At 39.0% G+C, this 19,738-nt stretch overlaps 1 protein-coding gene across 1 annotated transcript in view; it reads left to right on the top strand.

The window, feature by feature from the left end:
* The first annotated feature begins 294 nt into the window (after positions 1 to 294).
* Positions 295 to 19,738, top strand: part of GABRG1 (gamma-aminobutyric acid type A receptor subunit gamma1) — a 66,204-nt gene continuing 46,760 nt past the window's right edge. The window contains exons 1-2 of the mRNA XM_026093787.2: positions 295 to 466; positions 18,413 to 18,561. Of these exons, the coding sequence (XP_025949572.1) occupies positions 375 to 466; positions 18,413 to 18,561 (241 nt within the window). The 5' untranslated portion in view covers positions 295 to 374. The remainder of the gene's footprint in view (positions 467 to 18,412; positions 18,562 to 19,738) is intronic.

Below are 19,738 nucleotides of genomic sequence, written 5' to 3' on the forward strand. Positions count from 1 at the left end.
ATATTTATATGTATAAGATCCATTTTATTTTCCTCTTTGGAAGAAAAAAACCCAGAAAACAAATAAATGCCACCCTTTCTCCCAAGCATGTTTCCCTTCTAGTAAGAGAGGCTCCTCCTCCGCTAGGGGTTGATTCGCCCGGCAGTTTTTAGGATAATTTATGGAGCAACCTGATGAGCCCATTGGCCGAGTTGCTGGGTCCTTGTAGAGCGGGTTCCTACCTGTTCGGGTGTTTTATTTATTTATTTATCTATTTTCCCCTCCCCTCCCCTCCCTCTGCCTCTCGCGTGCCGGGGGGACGGTGGGGTTGGCAGGGTCTCTAATACCCAGCTTCGCCGGAGGAAACTCGGGGGAGAGAGCGCCGCTTCCCCGCCATGGACCCGTGGGGGGGCCCCGCGCCCCTGTGGGGCCGCCGCCGCGGGGCCCGGCTGCTGCTGCTGCTGCTGACCGTGCGCCTGGGCAGCGGGTGAGTACGGCGGGCGGCCCCGCGCCCCGGCTGCCTGCGCGCCGCCCCGCGCCCCGGCGGGGGCTCCCGGCCGCGGGCTGGGGACGGCGAGCGCGGCGGGCTGCGCCCTGCGAAACTTAAAAAAAAATTGTCGCCGCCTCGGCGCTCCGCAGGTGCTGCCGGCCCCGGCGAAGTCAAACTTCGTGCCGCTCACTTGCTCGCCGCAGCCGCGCAGTCCCGCGGCGGCTTGGCGCTCGGGAGCGCGCTCCTCTCCGCGCGCGGCTTGCGCGGGGGCGGCCGGCGGCTTGCGCGGGCTCCGCGGAGGGCTCGGCGCGGCGCTGCGGGACTCGGCGGCCGCGTGTCGGGCTGGCGGCTGCCTCCGAGGCGCAACAAGCTCTCCTGCGTTTGCTGGCGCGGTTCCCTCCGGTGTAAGCGCATCTCCGCGCTCTGGCAAGTACCAGCCTGCTCTCCTGTTGCTGAAAGAGAAGACTCGGGTTCAAAAACAGCTGGTTTGGCAGCCGGTTTATAAGCTCATCGTTTGCTCGAGGGAAGTCTTAGGCTCAAAGAGTTACTCTGACCATCTTGGCGCTGCTTGTTGTGTTTTTACTTTTTCGCCATGCTGCCTTGCCCTGCATGTGCAGCTGGGGAGCCTCATCCTGCACTGCTGAAGTCGGTGGCTCTCCTGCCCTCAGGAGCAGGATTGGGCCCACGTGGGGGATAGAGCCAAGGAGCTGCTGAAGTCCATAAAGATGAAAATGTGCATTTTAAGGAAGTTACATAAGTGATCCTAAGGGCTCTGAACAAGCAGTTTGCTCCTGTCATGTAAGCATGTTTTTAGTAGCCATAAACATTTAACGAAAAGCAATCTGGTCATTCATCTCTTTTAATAATTCAGAGGTAATATGCATCATTCCACAGGTTATACTTTCATAAAATTCACAAGGCAGTGTTGAAAGGGGAACTGGCTGTTGCCTAGTGTATCTTTCTTTCTAACAATAAACTAAATTATCATTCCAAGAGGATATAGCAGATGTGTAGTATGGAAAGTGGTAAAAATCCCATTAAGCATAACAAAAAAATCCATTTGAATATAGGACCCCCCCCCACACACACACTGAATGATCATTTATCAGTCTGTGTGAAGTGTGTTGATCTCAGCTCATCTCTCATCTTCAGAGGGCTGCTGTGCTATCCCAGTTAGAAACACTACTGATTATACTTGTCTCAATCTGTGTCTTTTAAAATCTTGGCATATTATGGTAATATTTTTCAAAAGCATTGATGGAAATTATACCAGTGCAGCTGTGCATCTTCAGAATGTTTCTTAATGAACATATTGTACCTCAGGTATGAAAGAAATTATCAAGTGTTTTAAGAGGAAAGAATATGTATGCTAATTCATCAGTCAAAGACTTAGTTACAAGGGAGGAGGAATAACCTAAAAAAGTTACAAATGAAGTACTTTTTCATTTGTCAAAGTATGGTTGTGATTACAGGAGTAGATATAGATTTCTTTATTATGTATAGATGTTATTAATGGCAGCATTTATAAAAAAGTTGATAAGAAGTCTTCAGTGGGAGAAAGGGGTAACTTTTATGCATTTTTTTTGTTTTATGCTTCAGAACATCTCAGATAAAATGGAGCCTTCAGTGTATCTGAATCAACTATTTTCAGGCTTGCCGACACTACATGGGAAAATGGTGGTTGTTGAAATTCTGTCTCTCTCTCTCTCTCTCTCTCTCTCTCTCTCTCTCTGTCTCTCTCTCTTTCTTTTTTTTTTTTTTTTAAGTGACCACAAATGGACATGTTTTTTGGATCCTGAATCTCTGGTGTGTAATTCATTACATCTCAGTGATGTTCGCAGAGAGCCCTGGAACTCTGGCGCTCTAGAGCCCTTTAGCAGCCTGCCACCAAGTAGGAGAGAAACGTTATTTTTCTGCCTCTTAGCATTCTTTTCTGTACTTTCAGCCAAAGTACAGGAATATGAACTTTCCCTTGAAGTTCATATGAAAACACAGGGAAGTAATGCTCTTTTCAAGAATGGACCAGACTGCACCAATTCTAGTTGTTTTTCCAAAAATGTCCTGTAGGAGCTAACTCTTCTTACAACACACACTTGTTGTGTGATTAACACACTTACAACACAACTAAAAGGTTGCAAATTGCACAACTTCTAGTATGCATTTACACAGGAATTGTTTTGTCTTGAGTGTGAGTAAAAGTTACCTTGGATGTAAAAAGTGGAACTGAAGCTAAATAAGGAAATTAAAAGTTGACTCCAACCAAGAGTTCATCCCTTTTAGTGTACTGCCCCAAAAGCCGTTGCGTAACGTTAGCCCAGACTTCTTGCAGCAAAGGGAACTTGGTGCAGTTTTAAACTGCATAAAAATCCATAAAACACTTGTTTTCCCCGAATTCTGCACTCACAGATCACAAACAGACCATAATTCCCTATGTACTTGTTGGAACTTTACAAATGTGTATTTTGAAGGAGGATACGTTCCATTGCTGGCATCTCATCTGTGACAGAATTAAGGCTATGAGGGTTTCCATAGGGTACGTGCTGATCCTGGAGGGAAAGAATAGTTACCCAACCATCACTGGAGTCCTAAATGTTCAGCAGACTCATTATTCTTATTGAGCTGGAATAAATAGATACTTCATAGGGAGACCATAACAGTTGACAATATAATTAATATTATTTATCAGTAATCTAAAGACACAGGTATAACACAACTGTAGTATTTCTGTTAATTTATACTACCTTTAAATGATATGTTGGTCAGCCTTCCTAACAATATATTGAAAACTTAACTTAATTTTATGGTATGTTCTCGTTAGTTTTTAGCCTGATGTTTTAAAAAGCAGTTATAAATGTTCTTTCAAAATGTAACTATCAGCAGATACAAATGCGAACTCATATTTTCTATTTCAAAGTATCTCTTAGGAAATTACTTACATAATACGGCCTACGTTTTCGTCTCTCATAAATTCCTGGATCAAAGTTAAGCCTATCATAGCAACATGGGTTTCTTAATGCTTGATAATAGTGATTTAGTGTTTCATGTGAACATTTGTGATTTTTTTTACATTTTTTATCATCTCTCTCATGTGCTTTGTTCATGATGTGGCAGTGAAGAATCTCTGTTATTTTAACAGCTCCAATTGTTTTAAAAGCTTATTTTATTAACAGCTGATTAATATTTTGTGTCGTTAGTATACAGTTTAGCTAGACATAGTTAAATATTGAAAGGTACTTCTATTGTTTGTATTTCTCTTTACTTTTCTTAAAATGGATTTAGAGGAAATTTTAAAATTATAGCAAACTTAAAGCAAAGGCGCTTGTAGCAAATTACACTACATTTTGAATTACTTCTAACTTTCTGTTTGTTAAAAGTATCTCTTGATAAAAAGAGCACCCTTGCTACCAGTTCCAGTCTCTCTGAGCTAGACAGAAAAGGTGCAGGTAAGCACTCACTGACTTGGGTCAAACTTTCTCATGGATGCACAAGTCTGTCCACAGTGTAAGTTACCCAGGGTGGGGGCCGGTGGTTTCTGTCTGAAGCTGTAGAGGATATGTAATTGTCTGAATATAATACAACACCTAATTTCCATGTTCAGGAGGTGGGACTACTTGATGGAGAGAATTGTGTACCTTGGCACCCGCACTGTTGCCTGGAAAGTGAATTGACCCTAATTTGTGCTGTTATATATAGAAAAAGTCATGCATGTTGAATTCATAGAAGAGCAAAAGAAACATCTCTCCCAAGATGAGCAAAGAGCTGTTTTCGTAGCATGACCTACGAAAGAGGAGTACGCGGGTTTTTTTAATTACCTGCATAGTTGTCTCTTGCCTTGCATACTAAATTGAGCATGTGCTTAGTTAAAAAAAAAAAAAAAAATCTTAAATACTTAGTAACGAGTGACAGAGAGAACTGATAATGAGAAATGGCAGTTTGTAGTGCTGAACGGCACCTTTCAAAGGGTGGTGGATGACAGCAGTTCTAAGTTTTCTTTCTTAACAATTTCAGTTAATAGTAACAATTTGTAAGGAGGAGAAATTCAGATGCAATGGAACTGTTCAGGAGATGACATGGAAGTCCTGATTCTGCAGTTTTACACACACATGCTTTTAATAAGTCTGAAAATAGTGTCATGAGTCCAGTAGCCTACTGACCTTTGCAGAATCCTGAATCTATCTAAACTAAACTTAAGCGAGTAAGTCATGTGACACCACTGAAGCAGTACAGAGGACTCAAGAGCCTAGAAATGTCGTCAGGAGTTGATGAGAAGGGATCTTGCTTTGAAAGAGAGGGTAATATCAGTGATATGGCAAAGATGAAAAGTAGTAGTTTCTAAAATAGGCTTTCATTTGTAGATCTTCAAGTCTGTAGTATCTGTTGTGATAATCCAGTCTGACACCAAAATAAAGAAAGCTGCAGAACTTCGGGTTCATTCAGTGTAGCTGTTGTAAGTGCCTCCGTAAAGATTTGCTGAGGAGGAATCCAAAGCTGCTTCTATAGTTAATTATTTTGCCTTATTTTTAGCCTGAGTTTTTAGCTTCCAGCCATTGGAAGTGTCTTTTTGCTAGCAGAAAAAGCCAAAATTTTTCCCAGTACCACCTCTCCGGGTAGACATCAGCCTACTGTAGTCAGCTGGTCTTCGATAGGGAAACCAGTCATCAAAGCTCTTCCTTGTCCAGTATGCCTCCATCGAGTTTTTCCTGGAATAAAACCCAGAGCACTTCAAATTAATCCTGAAAATTCTTAAAGAAATCAGCGTTTCAGTCAGAAAGTGTTCTACTGTCTTTCTCTTCCCAGTCTAGTCTTTTTGTGATACGATGTAGATTAGCTCTTTGCTCAGAGAAGCCTCTTCACCTCCCAAAAAAGAGAAGCTGCTATTCAGTTATATGCCTAGCAGTTGCTGCAGAAGGGATGTTCTAGTCCAAAGCAAAAGTTTTATACAAGTGTGTCACAATCTGAGATACTCCATGCAGACTAGAATTTTCCGTTGTGTGGGATTCACCCTGTACTGTTGTACCATCTACTGTTAGAAATGTTTCCTTGGTATACGTAGTTTAAGAGGCAACTAGATCATAACTTACATTTTCTCTTAGGTAACTGAGCTACTTAAATTTCTTCAGCAAATACTGAATTATTTGTTTAGCCATTTTGTAAACCTTTTCAAAATTTTCAGCATTCTCTTTGAAGTCAGACCTCGAAAATGGACAGATTATACAAATGTTAGCCCCACTAATGGCATGTACACTCAGAATATTACTTCCCTACTCTTGCTTAATACTGCTCAAATAATATATTCCAGAATTAGCTCCAGTACTGCTCCAGTGTTCCTCATGTTTTTTTTTTGTTTGTTTTTGTTTTTGTTTTTTTTTTTTTGCTTTCTGCCTTGATCCTCAAATCCTGTTTGGTGTCACAGCATTCCTGATCTCTAGTAAGGTGTGAATGGCTTTCTTTGTTCCTAAATTTTTATGCTTTTTTTTATTTTTCTGGTTTTCAGGAAGACAGAAAAGCATACTGATAAATAGATAACACGAGACACATTTCCACTGAATTAAATTATTTGAGTTCTAAAAAGTACCTGATTGTTATTCCTTTGATATGATGTAGTTCTATTCTTACTTAAGGCAGCGTATCATGAGAGATTAAGTCTCCTTCTTATTAATTTAATATTATAGTCCAATTTATCTTTCAGAATAAAATTCAGCTGAGTGGAGTTTATATTAGGAAGAGTTGTAGTATTAAGTATTAATTTAGATTGCTAAATCTGTCAATATAAATCATGACTTTTTTTTTCTTTGTTGACTAGTACCATGTTTACATGGCAGAATAAATTATGTAGATGTTTTTAAAAATAAAATACCCCCAATATTTTTCTTGGGGGAGAAAGATACTTGATCTCACCAACATAAGAATAGCTACAGGATTCTTTCCAGAGCTCCTTCAAGTAAGCTAAGGACCTGTATCTCAGGATCTTGCTTTTTCAATTAAAGCCATCTAACTGATGGCCTGCAGGTTACATCCAACAGGAGGCAACTCTGTCTGCCATAAATCTCATTCACCCTCTGACAAAAGGTGGAAAAAGATACTTCTGTTATAGATACTTTTGTAAAAAGATGCTTCCATTGTAAAAGATGCATGTGGTATTTGCTACACAATAAATTACGTTGAAGGAGAGAGAATTTTGCTTGCAGAGAGAGAGATTTTTATTACATGGTTTACGTATCATCATTAGCCCTTACAGAGTACATCTGTCTCTTTGTAAAGTTATTCATTAATGTCATTGACTTTTGGATTAGTCTATAATTGTCTTACAGCAATTACACTACAATTTCAGTAGAACCTATTCACCATATTTTTCTTGGGACAGGTTGTCATTGCCTAGTTATTGTAGCTGTATGTTTTTTTTTTGATGATTTTGAGCAGAATTCACCTATATGCTGCAATTGTGGTGCATGGTGCAGTGAAAGTCTTATATTCTGTTGCTACGTTTTTGTCTATACCTATTTCTTTGCCTCCTGTGAGAGAAGAATTTTAGACTGCTCAGGTGAGTACCTGAATATGGAATTATTTTGGAAAAAAGTGTTTTTGTTAAGGGCTGTAGTAGATTTCTAGTTATCTTGAGATTTTGCAGGAAATATGCAATGAGTTATGTTAGTACGAAAGTTCACACAAGTATATTGGAATACCCGTGGCTGAAATAACTGAAAGCACCCCATAAAGGATAGTTCATTTCATGTATTTCTTGAGGCCCTGGTGACATTTTAATGTTGAAATCTAACTAAGTCATTTTGCAATTTGATGAATACTGTAGTGATTCTGAGGTGGCATTTAATTAGGGTAACTATTTTTTTTATTTTAGGTTTGTTTTAGGTCTAGTTCTACTCAGTAAAGTGTTTTTTGATTCCAGGCACTTAACCTACCAACAGTATATCAGTTCACTCTGAACTCAAAGATGATTAACCATTCATCAGTCAAGTGTAGATACAAATCTGCAGTCTCTTGAACTGGACACTGACATGTGTCACATGGATTTGTGTGTGTACGTCTTCATGTGATGATCTTAGTTTGAAACTTCCAGGAGATCTGAGAGTGTTGTAGATAGTACATGTTTCAGATACCCGAAGCAGTGATGTCTCTTCATCTTCCATGTCCTTAGTAGTTTTGAGATATTTTGCACCTCATTTAATACCATTTGTCCCTTTTCAGTTATATCTACTTAGGCTCTGTAATTAGTATGGTGACACTTTTATCTTCCATTCTCTGAATCTCCTGTTTGGTCTAGATGAGCAGCAGAATGTCGCTGTTCACATTTTAATTACTTGATTGCAAAGTCTGGCCAAAACCAAGGTAAGATTTCAGAAAGTGGTGTTATTTCTGTGTGGCTGATGAGAGCTTCAGAAGGAAGTTAAACTGTTAGGACACTTGCCAATCTACATTGCTAAGTTTCATTCAAATCTATCTGAAACAAGTCTCCAACAGGAATTTGAGTGGGCATACACTTCAATTTCAGTCAAGGCAGTGCAGGTTAGAAATATTTCCTTTTAATGTCTGCTTTATGTTCCTGATAAGATTTATTTTCTGTTGCATGTAATAGCTGGAAAGCTTTCCTTAGAAGACACTTTGTGAAGGAAAATCAATGTATGTTTTTCTAAAGAATTTCACAATTGCAAAATTCTCTTGAACTTTAAGACTAAAATCTAGTTGGCATAAGGGTCCCTACTAATTTTTCAAATAGCATTAGAAATATTTGTACTAGAAGAAAGGAAGGTCCTATTTGCTGAAGATAATGGGTACTTTCAAATACCTTTCTAGGCAAAGGACTGCTTTAAGATACTGTAGTAAAGATTTTCTCAAAACAAAGGAAGAGGTCTACTTGCACTGCAAATGTGGGTGTTATGATCAATAAGCTACACAGTTTTTGTTAGTCAAAACAAAACACACACAACGATCTGCAAGTCTGTAATCAGCACATGGAATAGTTGGTGTGAGTGATGAGTAGAAGTGAGAAATGTGTCCTATTTCCTCTGTTCTCTGGGATGGAACAAGAGATGCATGTAGCGTCAAGAATAATGATCTTAACGTAGCCTTTGCTGAAGGCATTTTTTTTTCCCCTGCTGAAAGACTGTTTTTGCGAAGCTGATATACTTGAGGGCAGGGCTGCCATTCAGAGGGACCTAGACAGGCTGGGGAATGGGCAGACAGGAACATTATGAATTTCAACAAGAATGAATGTAAAGTCCTGCACCTGGGAAGGAAGAACCCCTGCAACAGTACAGGGTGGGAACGGGCTGGCTGGTGAGCAGCTCTACTGAAAAGAGCCTGTGGTTTGGGGTGGGAAGTGGCTGAGCATGGGCCAGATGTGTGCCGTGGTGGCAAAGAGGGCCAACAGCCTCCTGGGTTGCATCAACAGAAGCACAGCCAGTAGCTCGAGGGAAGTGATTTATCTCCCCTCTGCTCGGTACTCATGAGACCACATCTAGAATATTGCATTAAGTTTTGGGTCTACTGGAGTGAGCTCAGTGGAGGGTCACCAAGATGATTGGGCCTGGAGCACTTGCTCAGAGGACTGGCTGAAGGAGCTGGACTTGTCCAGGCTGGAGAAGGGATGACTTTGGGGAGACCTAACTGCAGTGCTCCCCCCTCCCCCCCTCCCCCCCCCCCCCCCGCCGTACTTATGGGGAGGTGATTGGAAAGACAGGGCCAGGCTCTTTACTGAGGTGCAAGGTGGAAGAGAATGGTCATGAATGGAAACGAAGTCCCAGCTAGGTTTAAGGGGAAAAAAAATCATTGCATTGGTAATTAAGCTGTGGAGCCAGTTTTCGAGTGTGCTTGTGGGTTCTTTGTCCTTGGAGATTACTAAAGCTCAACTGGACTAAGCTCTAAGCACCCTGGTCTGAATTCAGTATTGGCCCTGCTTTGGGTAGAAATTGAATTTCCAAGGTCCCTTGTAAAGTACATGCTTCTGTGAAAAAGGTAGGAGTTAACTCTTTTCCAGTATGGTTTGCTCTCTTATTCATGCAGGGTTCTTGCTCCCTATTGCACAGTATAGAAGAGGTGGGAGCAGAAACAAGTAATTGTCCCTAGCAGATCAACGAAACTGGGAATAAAGGTTTTTTACTACCACATGTGGTTGTAAAGAGATATTTTTATTAAGGTGGTCAAGGTGAGGTCACTCTATTATGGAAGCTGAATGTGCTTGAGAATTGAGCAGTTCTGAACAGGCATAGAGAATTACCTGTACATGGATGGACAGATGTGAGGAAAATTTTCAATTGATTTTTGGACTGTTAAGTTGGTAGGAGCAGAGGCAGCTATTAAACTAGTTTGAGCATATCAATATTTGGATGAACTTTCAAGGAGAGAAATTAACTGTGTATTATATGAGAGGACTGGTGGAAATTGATAAGCGATAGCTGCAGTGCTTTGAGTCCAAATGATAATTTTCATGAGATCTTTCAGGCCATTTGAATTAATAAGAACAAATTTGACCTGGTGTCATTTCAAATAATATATAGTATCATCTGAAAGCTGACATGGGAGAAGAACAATTTGTGTTCATCTCAGAACAAAATTGTTCTTCTGTGACATATCTTAGCTTTAATAATACCTGTTGTTCTAAGTTCAAAAATTCACATTTCTGTAACTGTTCTTTGCAGTCAGGTTGTGCTTTTGTTAAGTGCTTGAAGTTAAGTCTGATTGTATTGTTCAGTAATTTCTGATCAGATTAGTATTTGTTATATTAGTATCACAGACATATTGAAGATCATTTTATTAGCAATATGGTAATGCTTTCAAGTGAAGGTCTTGCTGTGACTAAAATTAATTGTACTGAACTTATTGTATGTGGGAGAAAATGTTTCATATCTTTTAGAGATGTACTTCAAAGCTGCAATGACTCAAAAGAGCTTGATCACCTGATGCTTGTGATATGCATTTAGATACCACAAGTCTGATAGCCTAAACATTAAAATATGTAGGCAACACTTTTCATTACAGGGACTGAATAGTTGAGATGCCAGCTTTTGTTCTGCTAGGGCTATGATTGTTCATTTTTTAAACAATGCTTTGCTTATTTAATAGTAAATGAACTTTTTAATGTAGCTTATCCTAAAAATCTCATGTTTCTTTCTATACAGTAAAGATATCTCTGGATTTTTTCACATTCTTCCCTGATCATTTTGCTGCTGACTTAAGGTCCAGATTCATCCCTTCAGCAGAAACTGTGGAAGGAGAGGGGAAAGGGGAAATAGCGCAGGCAATTATGGATAGCCAAAGAAATAAGAGATTAAGGTAGGAGAATGAGAAGAGGACAAGAAAATATGTACATCCAGAAAATGAATCAGCCTAAGGGTATGTGGTAGGTATATTGAAAAAAAAAGGTGTAGGGAATAAAAAAACCCCAGATACTTCAGTGGGCAAAGAGATGCATATTGGCACACAGAAGAATATGCTAAAGACTCTGTCAAGGCAGAAAGAGGGAAAATAGATTAATAAAAGCACCAGAGATAAAAAGGGGGTGGGGGAAACATTTTTGTTTTTAATTTTTGGATTTTTGGGGTTTGTCATGAGTGTGTAACCAGTTTAGGAAGGATGAAGATGAGGAATACTATGTCAGCAACTGTATATCCCACATGATTAGAGAGGGCAAGTGACACTTTCTAGAGATATATTTTCAGTAGCTGCATTTAAAGGTGAATTTTAAACTGAAGACAATTTCATGCAGGTTGAGGGCCAACAAATACCTGATAAAATATTGAAGGCAAAAGGTGGACTCAACCAACTGTTTTTTAGCATGGGTTTGTCCATGAAATCCGATTCTGAACTAAGCAGAATGGAGGCACTTGACTTGCATCTTCTCAGCACTGTAAATGGAGCAGTGGGAGATTATGACAAAAGCAACACAATATCACTAGACTCATCATAACATAATTCCTTTTAATTGGACCCTCACTGTGTACTTTTTAAGCATCTCTTTTTAACCATTTTTTAAAGTATGGGCCCATTCTTTGCTTGCAGTTACAGTATTTTTCCAGAAATTTTCTGGGATGAATAAAGTTTACCAGTGAAGAAGCTGATGATGAAAGCAAAAGAGAGTTCACTTCTTCAGAAATTCGATAGAACTGATGTTCAAGGAAAATATGCGTGAAGTCAGTCATCAAGTTTGGAAGATGAATCTTGAGAGATGTCTAAACCATCCAGTATTGATAGTTAGTAGTGGAAGAAAGCCTTCAAGAAAATCTTTGGAGAAAAATTTCACTCTGTATCCTATTCTAACAGTCATGACTATGTGGACCTGCTGCTATTGCTGCTTCTGAAAAGAAGTAATATTTGTGTATGTTTAGGACTTCCAATCCTTTTTCAGATCCTGAAGTATACTGCCAGTCTGTTTGGGGTCCTTGTTTTACTTTAGGGTGGTCCAATAAAATATTTAAATATGTATTTTAAATAGGTCACATAAGAATTACTGCTCAATCTTACCACGCTGAAGTCACATTTTGCTCTTTGTGTAATGGTCTCTTCTGTCTCAGGCACTGCTTAAGCTTGCCATCCTTCTAGAGTTCAGAGTTTCATCTGTACCTAGTCCTTTGCCTAGTCATTCACATGACACGTGTCTAAGAACTTCCTTTTTAGCTTCAGAATTACAGTCATCACCAGCTTCTGTAAAAATAGCTGATGCTGGATGTTGGGGTGTTAGTGCTCATATTTTGATTTTTTAGCAATGCTTTGGTCTTTTTTTAATGTGTGCAATTTGGCTAGGTCATCTGACATCTGAGCTCTGACTGGCAGGCCACAAAATATACTTTTTGAGTTGCGTACAATCATATCATATTCAGTGTTCTGGAGTAAGGTAATGTCTAGTTAGGTGCCTGACTACTTGGAAGCAGTTGCTTCCCTGAAAATGTTGTCTGGACTGAGTTATGAAGCATTGTCTCATTAAATGAAGTACTTGAAAAAACTTTTCAAGTTGTATCATTACTAACAAAATATTCTTCCATGTTTACAATTTGGGAAACCTTGTCACTTTGTCCAAAATTTGAAAAACTAGTGCTTAAAAATAAAAACCTAGAAAACAGAAGTTAAATTGTATTATACTACCTAAATGTAATATGCTGGGAAGCCCAGGCAGTAACTAAGCGCTGTCCTAAGGCATGCTTTGTGTTTCATTAGCTTCTTGTGTATCATGTGGCAAAAGCGTATGGGCTGCTGGAACCTTAGGTGTAAGAAGCAAGAGAGTGCAGTTATTGATTGTTAAGTCTTTATTTCTTTTTTTTTATTTTTATTTTTTAACTTTCTCTTGTGAACCTTATTCTTGTAAAGATCATGTCATGACCACTTTCAGTTTTGTGTAGTGCTCTGTCACTGTGCAATCTTCCGAAGGCCGTGTGTGCTGGGAGAAGATGTCTTGGTTATGCTTTCTCTCTCGGGTCCCGTTCGGTATGGCTAATGCCTGCCCTGCGTTACTTGGCTGTGGCATATGAAGCACTGACTCCCTTCCCATGTCTTCTTTTCTTTTGCCAGAGTCTGCATGTATTTTAGCTGATAAACCACTTCACTCACAGAACAACAGAACTGAGATTGGTCTCTTGGAAAGGGGAGTATTCTCATACCTGTCCCTTAAGCAGAGTCATTTTCGTCTTCACCTTTGACTGCTGTTCATCTCCTAACCCCTCTCAGGAGGTGAAATGAGAGAGATGCTCTACGTAAGGCTGTTGTTTCCATAACTTATCAACAGACAAAGAGAAGAGTTAGCATTGTTTCTAGAGTAAAATAGGATTGTGCTGATTTTATTCAGGAGATGCATCTGACCCATGGAATTACTGGGAGCTGAGAGAATATGCCAGAGAAGTGTCACTGTGCCATTCCCATGGGCCGATGCCCCTTGGCAGTGTTGGGCACACCAGGACGCATTGGGTGGGAATAGGAGCCAGAGAGTGGGCAACTGAATTGATTCTTAGTTCTGTTGAAATTCTCCTATTTAAACTGCGTGGAATTCCCCATTTAATATTTAATGATACGCATGCTGCAAATGGCACTAGGAGCACTCCCACTATATCCATTTTTTTTCACTTCGTTACATAACCTGACAGATGTTAATTGCAACTGCAAGCTCATCTGATTGTTTTTTTCATATTTAAAGTAGAACAAAGACCTATGATATTAATGTCTGAAGATGAACATGTTGCCTGATGTTGAAAAGACTTACTCAGTCATTAGTCACTTGGGCTCAGCGATTTATTGGTCATGGTAATGTCTCCAATTAGTTCAAGGACAGAGAGCATAATTAGGGCACTTTTTGCCTAATTACTGTTAACTGTATACATGGAGTTACTGTTGACTTTGAGGTTAGCTGAAGCCTTATAACAACAAGCGTGTTAAGAAATGAAGTCTCTCTTTCTTGCTTGTAAAATCATTGAAATTAGGATTAACATCTGCAATAATAGCACTGTGCCATGGAGCAGAGATTTTTTAATGTTTGATATCATATTTTTGCTCTGAATCATTCTCTCTCCAGACATTCTGAAAAATATCTACAGAGTGAATTTTGTTGAAAAAAATTATATCTTACAGAAAATGGAGAGAGAATCAAGTATTATGTCCTGTGTATAGTGAAATAACTTTTAGATGAACTCGGAAAGGAAAAGAATCCTCCCTTGCAGTAAGTGTGCCTTTCTTCTTGGGGTTGTGAGAGGGGAAAGTACTGATGTTAAAGAAAGTGAGGGTGGAGTTAGTTGGCATTAATCTCCACAGGTTTGCAAGTTTTATTTCAACTGTAAAGAAGTACAAAGGTGCTCAGCCCAAGTTACTGCCTCTGCTAAACATTTGAAATGCAGATCTGAACCTAACAAATTTCATTCTGAGCCAGAACATAAAATGTTGTGTTCTCTCTTTTCTTCTGTCCTGTTCCAAAGTCAAGGGGGAAAAAGCTGGACTTTGCAATGTGACTTGAGGGGAACAGAGACTCAGGTTAAAGGTGAATGATTTTGGACCATCCTGTTTTCCAAACTGAATGTTTCTTTAAAGAATATAGGCTAGCAACCTCAGTTAGATCCTGGTAATACCACATCAACTAATCCTACTGACAGACTATACAATTCTAGTGGGATTTCTGCCTTTGAAACAGAGTGGCTCAAACCTGCTCAGAATGACAAAAGTCAGCTCTGGATTCCTAGAAATGAATGTGTATCCACTGTCTGTCCTATTGCATTCATGTCTAGGTGCTCTGTGTTTGGTGAGTAAGTTGCTCTACCTGATACTGTCGCTTCGTTTCCTGTCGTTATAAATTCCACCAACACCTCTGGATTAAGAATTCAAGTTGACAGATGTGTGCACTGCTTCATTGGAGGGCATGTAGAAGGCTTTCTATATAGTCTGCTCTCTTCCTTTTTCCAACCAGCATCATTTCTGTCTCATCTTGATTGTGTGACTGAATGTTACTTGCCATGACTTACAAATAAAAAATGCAGAACTGGGTACCATTAGCACTGTGAATACATAATACTTTTTATTAATTGCTCAGTGGTCTTGTGCACTTTTTACGCAAGAGTTAAGAAGATGGTACTCTGGGGTAGCAGGATGGGTTAACCACAGTCAGTCATCTCTGAAAAAGCCAGTAAGATAGGAATAGAAAGAACTGAGAATAGCCCCTTCCGCAGTGAGAGCACGATATTCCAGTTCCTTCAAATTTGCTTATATTGATTTCCAGTTTGTATCGGTTCCTCTGCTGGTTTAACTGAGGAATTACTGAGTCACAAGATTTTGTTAACCAAGTGTACTGGTATGGATTTAGATACGTCCTCTAAATTCATGTCTCCGTATTTCTTTTTTTAACTGCTGGCACTGTTTTTGGCATGTAAAATTTTCTAGATAAAATTGAGTAGTTCCTTGTAAGTAGTCGCAAAGACACATTTTAAGCCTAGTCCCTTGTCAGATGCTTTCTAAAAACAAAAAACAAAACAAAAAACCCTCAATCACTGAATTTATTTAGTAGTGACTGGAAAAGCTATAGGATGAAATTTTTACCTCTCCCCTTTGTCCACCCCAACCTCCCTGGTACTGCATTATTGATAGATGAGGACATTAACAGCTTACAGCGCTTACAGAAAGCTGTGTACCTATCTGTAGTTCAGAGTTTTAAAGCTGGAGGACCAGAGGTTTCCCATGAAATGGGACAAGAAGTGAAAATCTGGAATGTACTTGTATTTTTTTTTTTTTAATTATAGGTATATTTGAATATACTAAATAACGGAAGAGAGAGAAGTGGAGAGGGGCATTATAGAGAAAAAAAATTGGCATCAAAATATGGTGAGCATTTGGAAAGGGGTGATCAGTAAAAATGTTTTTACCATGAGGACATTCAAGCAGTGAAGCAGGTTACCCAGAGAGGTTGTGCAGGCTCCATCCTTGGATGTTCTCAAGACCTTACTGGATAAAGAATGACCAGGTCTGATCTCACAGCTGGCCCTGCTTGAGCAGGAGGTTGGACTAGAGTCCCTTCCAATCTGAATTATCCTGTGAATTTACTACAAATAAATTGATGAAGAACTGTTTAAGCTGGCAGAATATGCTAGTGACTATGTGGAGGTAGCATGGTTGCACCTCCTTTGGGGTTGAGGTGGGTGTGGACCTTTGACATGACCTTGTGTCATTTTCATTGCTGGCTAGATCTAGACAGCTCTTAATAATGATGTGAAAAGGACACTGACAGGGCACACAGTTGTGCCCTCCTCCCTTCAAATTCTCCACAAATAATTGTGCTTATCCTGAGATTCGGGTGCCCTGGGTCTGTACAGTGCTTTGGTAGTTTTGGTGTGCTTTCTGCTGTTTACAGCATGCAGGCCTAAAAGGGGAAGAAGAAGAGGTCAATTTTGTTGTGGTCATGTCTCTTTTCGTAGAGGTTTGTTTATGCATTCAGTTTTAGTCCTCATTATCTTAACCTCCCAGGGAAGGGCTGGGAGAGCCTCTGCATTCTTAACAACCTTGGGATAACTTCTGTAATAATTAGGCTCTATAATTACAAGTGGGCCAAAAAAAAAAAAGAAAAGAAAAGAAAAGAAGCAGCGTGGTAACAAAACATGAAAGAGAGGGCGATAGGTAACTTTGAAGGAAAGAGTGTACATTTACAAAACTTCACTTCCTGCTTCTTTTAGTGCTTCCATTAGTGGAATCCAGCTATATGGGAAATATTAAATATTTAGTGCCTGACATTCCTATAATGTCTGAGTAGTGCTGCAGAGATATTAACTATTATACAGTGCATTTCCATCTAAAAGCATGAAAGCACTTTTCCAACTGTTCCAGGGGAAGCTGGCAGCGAACCTTATATTTAGATTGCATGTTACGTTCAGCTCTGATAGACTCCTGTGACTTGTTTGCAGCAAGCTGAGTATGAAAGTCCTGGTTTCCTTTGGAAACCTCTTGAACTGTGGGGAGTCACCTGTTAGGCTCCCAAATTAAGCAGGCGTACCAAAACCCCTGAACAGTCTCCACGGCTATGCTAGCCGTGAGCTTCAGTGAGACTTACTAGTGTTATTTGAAAAGTGATGCAAATCTTATGCATACAGACTGTTTTAGTGCATTTGCACAAAGGATCAGAATAAAAATTAGGCATACCTGTTCCTTCTCTGTCATTTCCTGACTTTTTCTGTCCTTTTCCCGTGCAGACAAAATGTTGTCTCTGTGTGGGACTCCCTTGTGGTGTTCATTCCTGTAAGAAATTTACTGAAAAATTCCACCCTTAGTCTTGAGGGCTGTATACGTGTGTATAATTTAGAAGCTCTTGAAAATCTCTTTCTAATAGTATAACATTTTTCGTTTCGGTGTGCAGTGTGAGTTGGTATAAGGATAGTAATTTTAATTTCTTTCTTTTCCTGGAATATCTGTGCTTATGCTAACTTTGAAACTGATTTATATGAATTCCATATGCTCTGTAATAATTGCTAGCTAGTCTCCATTTGTGGAGATACGTCATATGGCTGTCAGTTACTGCTATCAGTCTGATGGCCTTTGCTTGACTTGAAGCCCATAGCAGTTCCCTAAATTATGCCGGATGAGTAATATAGATTGCAAACTTTAGCACTGGAGGAACATTTAAGTCCACACTCATTTGATTCAAATAGAGAGAAAACTGCTTCCAGGCATTCTTTGACCTTTTGGTGATCATGTGAGTGAATCCACAGACACAACCAACCTATTGCCATTTTTCAAATGACTTAGTATAAATAAATAATAAATAGTAAGTAAACTGTGTTTTGCTGCTTACCCAATTAAAAGGTAGGCAATAAATGGATGTAATTGTTTTCCTTGTGCATTTGTTCTATCTTGATAAAAAGTATACATGCAGATATATCATGTATACATGCAGATACATTATTGAAACCCAACTTCATCTCCCAGCTGTGAATGTTTACTCATAGTGTAGGAAAGTAATGTTTGTTTTCTTAAAATTTGAATTAAGTGAGTAAAGGTGAGATATCATTTATAGAATAGTTATGACAGAGGCTATGAGGAGGGAAATGCTCTTAATGTTTTTGACACCAGGAGATATCTATTACCATAATTAAACATCTCTTAGAAATATTAGTACCATGTTTTGAAAAATAGATGAAAGGTCTGGGAATTCCATTTAGTGTTTCAAAAGGAAAAGGCTCACAGTAAGACGATCTATACTGCTGCTTTTATGAGTTTGACTCATGATATGAATTCTTCTGTACGTGGGATGGGTTAATGCTTCTCTTGATGTGTTTATTAGCTTACACTCTCTACTGCCATAAAACAAAATGTTGGTGTTTTAAATAAGGGCCTACCTCCTTCTGTTGGCACCAGAATACATTTGGATATTTATGAAATACCTTAAATATTGTGCTCAATATTTTATCAGTTTCATCTTCACGTATCTGTTTCACTGTTTAATTCTAACCTTGATTTATTTTATTCAATCACAATTAGAGCTGATAAAGCAGACGATGAAGATGATGAAGATCTAACTGTGAATAAAACATGGGTCCTTGCACCAAAGATTCATGGTGGGGATGTGACTCACATACTGGACTCATTACTTCAAGGATATGACAATAAGCTTCGCCCAGATATTGGGGGTAAGTCCTTAAAATAATTCAGTAAACAGAAGGCATGAACCAGAGATTGTCCGGGTTTCATCAGAAGTGGAGGAATTCTGTTTAGTGCCATTTTAAAAAATGAGTAAGTCAAGCTAGATAGAAATAAAATGCAACAGTTTTCTAGAACTGGTAAAAAATAATGTTCTGTGAATGAATGTTTCTTTGTTGTACTTGCAATCTCTTTATGCTATGTGAAGTGTTGCCTTTTTTGGAGAGATGAGAAATATATAATAAATCATTGAAAGCAATTATACTTTGCTTTGTTACTCTAAGATCTTCTGACAGAAATAATTCTAGATATAAAAGAGTCAAGGTCAGTCAAAAAATTGATCCTGAATCTGTAGATATTTATTAAAATATTACCCCTAGACATTTTTATTCCTATTGTAAAAAATAAATTGAGTGTGTATTATGAGCAGATTTAGCTCCATCCAGTACTATTCTTCCCTTACCTCAGATTTTGAAAAACTATGTAAGTAAAAATTTAAAAGGATAGCTTAGGACTATATCTATTCTAGAGGAATATAGGAAGGGAGACTGTGTTACCATAGCTCAGATGTTTCAGCTAGTAGGAAGGCAGTTTTGTCTTTCAATAGCGAAAGCATCACTCTGAATATAACTATTAAATGTAAGTGTTATTTGGAAGAATCTTGCTTCGAAAGCATGGAGTTCATGAAAACTTGCCAAACTCTTGAGTACCACATGCATGATGGATCAAACTAGGAAAAATAATTTATTCTCTCTCAGTTTGTTTTCTGAACTGTCAAGGGAGAGGTGGAGGACATGATTGTTTGTTAAATACTTGGCATTCTCTATCAAAGAAATGCAGTGCAAGTCCATAAGCTGCTTATACGATAAACGATACTACAGTCTACACTTGTGTTTCATTTATGTAGGAGCACAGAGAGATGCAATCTCAAACTAAGTATTTTCTTTTCAAAGCTTCTGACAAATTGTTCCCCCCCCCCACTTTGAAGATTTTGAATGGCAATTTTGCTCTCCCTGTCATAACAGAATCACATGTGAATCCCATGGAGTTTGTTGTGAGTCTTTGCCTTCAGATTCATTTAGCTGAATTATTGTGAACATTTAGACAACAAAAAAGGTCTTTCAGCATATTTTTCCTTAAAATCTCAGTACGTGACAGATGTATACC

The sequence above is a fragment of the Dromaius novaehollandiae genome, chromosome 4 (genome assembly GCF_036370855.1).
Source record: "Dromaius novaehollandiae isolate bDroNov1 chromosome 4, bDroNov1.hap1, whole genome shotgun sequence".
Lineage (NCBI taxonomy): Eukaryota > Metazoa > Chordata > Aves > Casuariiformes > Dromaiidae > Dromaius > Dromaius novaehollandiae.